The sequence below is a fragment of the Uranotaenia lowii genome, chromosome 1 (genome assembly GCF_029784155.1).
Source record: "Uranotaenia lowii strain MFRU-FL chromosome 1, ASM2978415v1, whole genome shotgun sequence".
Classification (NCBI taxonomy): Eukaryota; Metazoa; Arthropoda; class Insecta; order Diptera; family Culicidae; genus Uranotaenia; species Uranotaenia lowii.
The window spans coordinates 133512419-133521781 of record NC_073691.1 but is presented as its reverse complement, the minus strand read 5'-3'; the positions used below and the strand labels follow the sequence as shown (position 1 = coordinate 133521781).

The 9363-nt window shown below is 42.1% G+C and overlaps 1 protein-coding gene across 1 annotated transcript; it reads left to right on the top strand.

Moving 5' to 3' along the window:
• Positions 1-645: 645 nt before the first annotated feature.
• Positions 646-6648, top strand: LOC129737945 (uncharacterized). Its single transcript, XM_055729117.1, has one exon. It carries the CDS (start codon positions 646-648, stop codon positions 6646-6648), a length of 6003 nt encoding a protein of 2000 aa, XP_055585092.1.
• The last annotated feature ends 2715 nt before the right edge of the window (positions 6649-9363 follow it).

Below are 9363 nucleotides of genomic sequence, written 5' to 3'. Positions count from 1 at the left end.
ATGTAAAGTAGATTGTCAGATATAGAAGAAGGAAGTAGATAGTCAGAAGAGTTGAGAAGAAAACTGCTTTATTAAAAATCAACGTGGTTCAGCCGGAGTTTTATATTCCTCGAGAATTATAATTTTTAGTTAAGTTTGAAGTGGTGAATTGCCTTTAAAAACGATTTGTTTTCAACAGTTACAGCAACTGGAAAAAATCGTAAGTAACAAAACTCGGTTTCGTTGGGAAATTCGCCTAAATATTTTCCGATTCTAGGTTAGATTTCGTTGGCAATATCGCATTGTGAAATTACTTAAAATTTGCAGAATTGTAATCGCTAAAGCAATTGTAAGTCACAACTTTATGAAAAATGTATCACCCATTTGATAGAATATTCTTGCCTCCAGGTTTGCCAAAGCATAAATTCAACCACGTTGAAGTTTCGAGTTTGATTGTTGTGCGCCAAGAATTTATATTCTCGCCACTGATAATTGTGAGTATTTTTTCTTTCAAAACCTAAAATGTGTCATAATCCAAAAACTAAATATTATCTACAGTTTTGTAGCCTAAATAAACCATTTTCGCTGACGGAACGGTGGTGTATTTTCTCGCGGCAACAACAAATTACAAAAAATTATCAACATTCCGGATTCGGGAGGAGCAAAATGTCCTGCAACCGAATCGCAAACGTTGATGGAAACGATGAGACGCATCATAACTGCATGATGTGCTCGAAACCTGACGAAGAGCAGACCATGGTGGCCTGTGACGTGTGTTCCAGGTGGGGACATTTTTCGTGCGTCGGAGTGGATTCGTCCATTAAAGATCATCCATGGACGTGCGCGGATTGTAGCGCTGCAGCTAAAAAGGGAACGTCATCTCGTTCGAGCAAGTCCGGAATGTCATCAGCTTCACGACTCACTCTTCGAATGAGAAAGTTGGACGAGGAGAAGATCGTGCAAATGCAAATACTGGAGGAGAAAGAAAAAGTGCAGCTAAACAACGTCGCCAAAAAATATGCCTTGCTGGCACAAGAAGCTGCAGCTGAAGACGGTGATGTGAGTGTTCGGAGTAGGAGAAGCTTGAAGAGCACCGACAGTAAGGTACAGCAGTGGTTATACCAAAACCCGGTTCTGCAGATGGGTACGGCGGTGGCAGAAACAACTCAAGCACCATCTGGCATCCATGCAGGTATTGGTACACAAGCTGGGACCCAGCTGCCAGCAGTCACTTCAACGAACAACGCCGTTTACACTGGAACAGTGAAGAAGAATAGGCCAGGTATGTTGCCAACGACGCAAGTGAACCCCGCTAGTGCCGAAGCTTTGCAGTTCCCTGCATATTCACAGTTTTTGCCACCAAATTCCTTTGTCCCACAAATGACATCCACACTCCACCAACCAGTTGTAACGGGAAACAATTACCCGGCTTTTCCCATGGTGTCATATTGTACGGGAGCTCCGATAGTATCGAGTTTGCCAACCATTGGGACCAAAGTCAAACAACCGAACATTCCCGCCGGCTACAATCAACGATGGGAACCAGTGCCCCCGCCATTGAATGCCGTGCCATTCCCTGTTGCCCATCCGATCACGTCGATGGCTCACAATCAACCGATGGAATATCAACCGAGATATGAGCATCCGACGAACAACGACCAACCAGCAGGAGAACATGACGGGAACTGGAATCGATTTCAACGTCAGCTAGCGGCCAGGCAAGTGGGTTATAAGGAGTTACCAGTTTTCAATGGCAATCCCGAAGATTGGTCGCAGTTTATTTCCAGCTATAGGAATTCAACCAGTGTTTGTGGCTTTTCGGATTCGGAGAATCTGCTGCGGTTGCAGAAGTCGCTCAAGGGAAGCGCACTCGACGCGGTTCGGAGTAATTTATACGAACCTGCATCGGTTCCACTGGTGATGTCGATGTTGGAGAATTTATTTGGAAACCCGGAACGACTAGTACAAGTCTTGCTGCAGAAAGTCAGGAGCACGCCCGCGCCTAAACCCGATCGGCTGGAAACACTCATCAATTTTGGTGTAGCGGTTCAGAACCTGGTGGGCCATATGAGGTCTGCGAATCTACGGTCACATCTAACCAACCCCAGCCTGATGCACGAGCTTGTGCAAAAGCTTCCAGCTAATTATCGTCTTGACTGGTCTTTGCACATGAGAAGAATGGACAAAGTGGATTTGGAAGTTTTTTGCGACTACATCTCGGTTCTTGTCTCAGCTGCCAACGATGTTACGTTCACGTATGAAGCTCCATCGAATAGACCAACGAAACCGGAAAAGAAAGATCGAGACACGGCCTTCATCCACACTCATGTTCAACCGCAGGAGGTACGTAGTGATCGTTTCACCAAAAAGGAACAACCTCGGCCGCAGAACGAATCAAAACCGTGTTTTGTCTGCCGTAGTACTACGCATCGAATTCGAGACTGCCTGGACTATAAAGCGTTAACAGTCCCCGATCGTTGGAAGCTAGTGTCTGAGCACAAGTTGTGTCACAAGTGCCTGATTCCACATGGGAAGTGGATTTGCAAATCGAAGCGCAGGTGTGAGATCGCTGATTGCGATCTGGAACACCATACCCTACTACACCCAGGCCAACCGAAGGAGAGCTCTTCAGCGACGATTGCATTTCATCAGCAGATGAAATCATCCACATTATTTCGAATTGTGCCGGTTATTTTGTACAACGGAGCCATCAAACTGCATACATTCGCCTTCCTCGACGATGGCTCGTCGACGACGCTTTTGGAACAATCCGTGGCGGATCAGTTAGGTATTGATGGTGTTCATCTTCCGCTCTGTATGATCTGGACAGCGAACGTGACTCGGAGTGAAAAAAGCTCAAGAAAAGTGAATCTGGAGATTTCTGGATTGCGCAGTGAAAAACGTGTACCACTTCAAGGCGTACGCACGGTTGAAAAACTCGATCTGCCGGTGCAATCGCTTTGTTATGATTATTTGGTTCGACGGTATCCTTATTTGGAAAAACTACCAGTGGATAGTTACCAGGACGCAATCCCGAAAATATTGATTGGACTGGACAATTTCAAGGCTGCAGTACCAGTAAACAGACGTGAAGGTCAAGCACACGAGCCGGTGGCGTTGAAATCCAGAATAGGGTGGACGATTTGTGGCAACGTTAGTGGTTCCAGTAAGTGCTCGCAAGAACTGAAGGTTTCTCCGTCTTTGCACATCGCTGAGTGTCCAGAGAATAAAAATGAGCCCATTTTGCACGATCTCGTGAAAGGATTTTTCGCTGTTGAACGCCTGGGCATCTCGGCGACCCCAGTCGCGCAATCAGGAAACGATCGACGGGCGGTGGATATTTTGAACAGAACCACTCGTCTTCGTGAAGACGGGCATTACGAAACGGGCCTACTTTGGCGCTACGAAAAGTTTAACTTTCCTCCAAGCCGTGGTATGGCTGAAAGGCGGAATCAATGTCTGCAGCGAAAATTGAGTAAGGATCCCGAGCTACGTCTGAAGGTGAATAAGCAGATACAAGACTACTTGGCCAAAGGGTACGCTCATAAAGCTAGCGATCAGGAGCTAAATGAGTCAGACCCCTACAGAACATGGTACCTCCCGATTAGTGTGGTCACCAACCCTAAGAAGCCTGGGAAACTACGCATCGTCTGGGATGCGGCAGCGAAATCCGGAAACGTTTGTTTGAATGATATGCTCCTGAAAGGTCCGGACATGTTAACTGCGTTGCCGACTGTTTTGTACCGTTTCCGGCAAAGACAAGTGTGTGTTACTGGGGACATTCGAGAAATGTACCACCAGGTGAAAATTCGACGGGAGGATCAGCAAGCGCAAAGATTTTTGTGGTCCGAGGAACCGAATTCGCTACCGGAAGTGTACGTGATGGACGTGGCCACGTTCGGTGCTACGTGCTCACCCTGCTCGGCGCAGCACGTGAAGAATTCTAACGCTAAACGATGGGAGGAGCAGTATCCGGATGCAGTCGAGGCCATAATCGAGGGCCACTATGTGGACGACTACGCGGATAGCAGGGACACCCTGGAAGAAGTCGTTGAACTTACCCAAACGGTTCGTATGATACACTCGTCAGCAGGTATGGAGTTAAGGAATTTTCTATCGAATTCGAGTCAAGTTCTTTCCCAACTTGGACAAGAATGTGTTACGGAACCGAAGCAATTTAGCGACAACACAGTGTACCAAAGCGAACGCGTACTTGGTATGACTTGGTATCCAGACAGCGATCAGTTCGGCTACAGAGTTCTGCTACGGGATGACTTACAACAATTAATTGCCGGAAAAGTAGTTCTCTCGAAAAGAATGATATTGAAATTCGTCATGAGTCTGTTTGACCCTTTAGGCTTACTTGCGCATTTTTTGATACAGGCCAAGGTGTTGATCCAAGCGTTGTGGAGAAACTCTGTGGGCTGGGATGATCCAGTCCCACCGGAGATCGAATCACTATGGACGAGATGGTTAGATGTGTTCCGAGAGATGGATGTAGTTAGAATCCCTCGTTGCTACTTTCCTAATTATGCGAAAGATAGTTATCAAACGTTGCAGATGCACGTATTTGTTGATGCAGGAGAGAACGCGTATTCTGCGGTGGCATACTTCCGGATAGTTGACTGTGGACAGCCTCGATGTGTTTTAGTATCTTCCAAGGCTAGAGTGGCTCCATTGAAGCCGTTATCAATGCCCCGCTTGGAGCTGGAAGCAGCAGTAATCGGTAGCCGATTGTCTAAATCAATTGCCCAAGGACACTCTATTCCAATCAAGCAAAAGTTCTTTTGGAGCGATTCCAGCACAGTATTGTCATGGATCAAGTCGGATGCCATGAAGTATCGGCCGTACGTGGCGTTTCGAGTGGGTGAAATCCAAGAACTGACCAACGTTGATGAGTGGCGCTGGGTCCCTACCAAAGAAAACGTAGCGGACGAGGCGACAAAATGGGGAAAAGGTCCCTGTTTGAAATCGGATAGTAGGTGGTTCATCGGGCCAGAGTTTCTGTACCTTGCCGAAGCGGAATGGCCACAGAAGGTGGTTAAGCCAGTTGAGATCGTCGAGGAACTGCGACCAGTACATGCGCATCGAGAAGTGGAGGACCAGTTGTACGATCTAGGAAAGTTTTCCAAGTGGGAACGTCTTTTGCGGACCGTATCGTTTATGTTCAGTTGGAGGAATCACGTTAGAAAAACTGGCCAGGTGGAAAAATCAACTACGGTGGGCGAACTGAGTCAGATTGACTTCCAGTGCGCTGAAAGAGCTCTATGGCGTCTTGCTCAAAGTGAGGCGTACCCGGATGAAATCATCATATTGAAAAAACTCAAGTCGGATCCCAAAAACTTAAGCTGCAAGCTAGGGAAAACCAGTCCTCTTCGTAAGCTGTCGCCGTTTGTAGACGAAACGGGAATAGTTAGAATGCAGAGCAGAACCGAGTATTCGCCGTTTGCCGCGTTTGACGCCAAGTACCCCATCATTTTGCCCAAAGGTCATCGTGTAACGGAGTTGCTAGTAGATTGGTACCACAGGAAATATGCGCATAGTTACGGTGAGACCGTTGTGAACGAGTTGCGGCAAAAGTTCTACATTTCCGAACTCAGAGCCGTTGTACGTCGGGTGGCGAAAGGATGCTGTTGGTGTAAGGTGTACAAGGCGAAACAGGAAGCACCACGAATGGCGCCTCTTCCGGAAGAACGAGTGACACCGGGAGGAAGGCCGTTTTCCATAGTAGGCATCGATTACTTCGGTCCGTATTCGATCAAGATTGGGCGATCCAACGTCAAGAGGTGGGTGGCCTTATTCACCTGTCTGGTGGTGAGAGCGGTGCACCTAGAAGCGGTCACATCTTTGTCAACTGAGGCCTGTAAACTTGCTATACGCCGATTCATCGCACGCCGTGGACCCCCACTGAAGGTATTCAGTGACAATGGCACGAACTTTGTCGGCGCGAGTCGCGAGCTCCGGAACGAAATTAAGATGCTGAATGAAGGGTTAGCTTCGACGTTCACGAACGCGGAAACCGAATGGTTCTTCAATCCCCCCTCCTCTCCGCACATGGGCGGTGCGTGGGAGAGGATGGTGCGCACGGTGAAGGTGGCAATGAATGCACTACATGAATCACGTTCTCCGACCGACGAAGTCTTTGTCACTGTTCTTTGTGAAGCAGAATCCATAGTCAACTCCAGGCCTTTGACACACCTCCCCTTGGAAACAGCTGACCAGGAATCTTTGACACCCAACCATTTTTTGCTGCTTGATTCCCATGGTGCCAAACAATCCGAAAAGCGTCCAACCAGCGAACGAGAAGCATTGACCAGCGGTTGGAATCAGTGTCAGAAGTTGCTGGATACATTCTGGCAAAGATGGGTGAAAGAATATCTCCCAACACTCAATCGAAGGACAAAATGGTACGATGACGTGAAGCCTATAGTACCCGGTGACCTTGTGTTCATAGCTGATGATGGTATTCGTAACCGTTGGATCCGTGGCAAGGTCGTACGTACAGTTCCAGGGAAAGATGGAAGGACGCGTCAGGCATATGTTCAAACTGGAAACATGGGAATCCTGAAAAGACCGGTGGCGAAGCTGGCAATCGTGGACGTGAGAGAATCGGGTAAAGCTGCAGATCCGGAGCATCTTTACGGGGCGGAGGATGTTGCCACGGATTAAACCATCGGTTGGTTTTAGAAGCTGAGCGTGTAGGAGGTGAAATGATTAAGAAGAGGAAGTAAAAGATAGAAAGGAAAATGTAAAGTAGATTGTCAGATATAGAAGAAGGAAGTAGATAGTCAGAAGAGTTGAGAAGAAAACTGCTTTATTAAAAATCAACGTGGTTCAGCCGGAGTTTTATATTCCTCGAGAATTATAATTTTTAGTTAAGTTTGAAGTGGTGAATTGCCTTTAAAAACGATTTGTTTTCAACAGTTACAGCAACTGGAAAAAATCGTAAGTAACAAAACTCGGTTTCGTTGGGAAATTCGCCTAAATATTTTCCGATTCTAGGTTAGATTTCGTTGGCAATATCGCATTGTGAAATTACTTAAAATTTGCAGAATTGTAATCGCTAAAGCAATTGTAAGTCACAACTTTATGAAAAATGTATCACCCATTTGATAGAATATTCTTGCCTCCAGGTTTGCCAAAGCATAAATTCAACCACGTTGAAGTTTCGAGTTTGATTGTTGTGCGCCAAGAATTTATATTCTCGCCACTGATAATTGTGAGTATTTTTTCTTTCAAAACCTAAAATGTGTCATAATCCAAAAACTAAATATTATCTACAGTTTTGTAGCCTAAATAAACCATTTTCGCTGACGGAACGGTGGTGTATTTTCTCGCGGCAACAACATATATATATATATATATATATATATATATATATATATATATATATATATATATATATATATATATATATATATATATATATATATATATATATTCAATTGCTGTATACCATTCAGTAGATTTATTTCGTTTTGTTATATTGTTTTTAATATCGGGACAATTTTTGGAGTATTTGCCGAATATTTTGTCTAACGCAGCGCTTTCAGCTCCCAATAAGCTTTGGATGGTGTATTTTTTAGAGCTGTAGAAATTAAACACATTAGAAAAGATTTTTTACTAACCATTTTCAAACAGCTTATTATTCACCATCCTCATGCTTCGAAACAGTTTGAATTAAAATCCATATTTTCCCCAAATCATTTCCAAAAAGTTTCGCCTGATACTTAAGTTATAGACTTTACACATTTCAACTCAAAGTGTTCCCAACAGCACTTGTCATGGCTTTAAATCTGGTGATTTGGTGAATCAAAGAAACGAATTATTTTGAAAAGAGGAAAACATATGTTTAGATATATTCATCCATTATTTTAAAGATTTTAATTCAAGCAGATCTGATTTCTAAATTTCCTGAACATTGTTGGTCTGCGATTTCATTTAGAATTACGTTATATTTTTAAGATTTAATAACATTAAATTGATAAGCAGATTTTTTTTTTTAAATTTAAAAGATAATCTGAATAATCTGAAAATAAATAATCTTTTCAGCCTACGATGGTTTCATGAGTTCATTTTATTTTCTGGAAATTATCATATAAACAAAACATTAATAAAAATTATGTGTCATTTTTAACTTAAAATTTTAATTTCCAAAAATGAAACACCGGTCAAATCCTAACGAATATCACCACAGTTCAACTTTCATATGCTTTGGAAAAAGTAATATTTAAAAAAAAAAATGTAAGTTATGTTGACAAACAGAAATATCGAAGTATATATTTGTCCCATTTATTGTGGCAAGGGAAAACACATAGGTCTTTTTAGATGCGTCAGTGAAAAGACTTTAAAATTAATTTAACACTTGTTCTTGTTTGTCTGTTTTATCAAATTTCATTGCTATAACCTAAGTTTTTTTTCCGGGATAAATTAATGCTTGGTACTTCAATTTCACTGAATGCTGTTCAACCAAAAGACCTTGATTTACAAAGACCTTTATAATAATTTTGAATATCAGCTTCAGATTCAACACTCAGGATATCCTTTCTGGCCATTTTGAAGATAAAATTCTTAAATTGAAGATGTTTCATAGCTAAATTGCGCGTTTTCACTTATTCCACCTAAGAAATTACAAGAAATAATATTATTTTTAACACTATCAGGTCATATTAAAAGTTCATCATAAAAATCTGCTGCCCCTGGAATATCAATCAAAAAAAAACTTTTCAACAAAAAAGTGAATCAAAAGTCTCTTCTAAATAGTCAAAATATGTAAAACAAAAACACACTTTTCATGTTAAGTTTGTACTTGAATTGTGTGTAAACAAACAGTAAACGTGTACACAGTTTTGGTGAATGATTTAAAAAAAAAAGTTAAGTTCATTTAATCGAAATTTTTTTTGGGCCCAACAATTTTTAGATGAAGAAATTATGTATACATTTTTTGTAAAAGTCGATAGTTTGCTTAATTAGTTTGATAGTTGATAGTTAGAAATTCTTCCGGAAAATGCATATCCTCACTTTTTGTTATTAAAAAGTAGATTATTTGATTGATAACTTCACTTTACGTTTGCAAAAAATCAAATAGTTCATTCGGCCTTTTAAAACTTCAATTCTATCTAATCTATTTCAAAGAACAGACTCTTGTTGAGAGGACGAATGGCCAAGTTGGTTAAAATGCTCTATAATTAAACAAATTAGAAGAGAATAGACTTTTGCATTCTAGGATTGCATTGGATTATACGAAATTGAATGTAAAGCTTCCCAATTTCTTATTTTCAAACGTACTCAAAGTGTCATAACATTATTTCATATTTATCTTTACCAAGTTCATATTTTTTGGCAACAATTTACTTCTTAAATTAACACGAATTAAAAATGGTT

What these genes read in the sequence shown, in the direction of transcription:
- LOC129737945 (XM_055729117.1), top strand. Translation starts at nt 646, where the DNA reads ATGTCCTGCAACCGAATCGCAAACGTTGATGGAAACGATGAGACGCAT.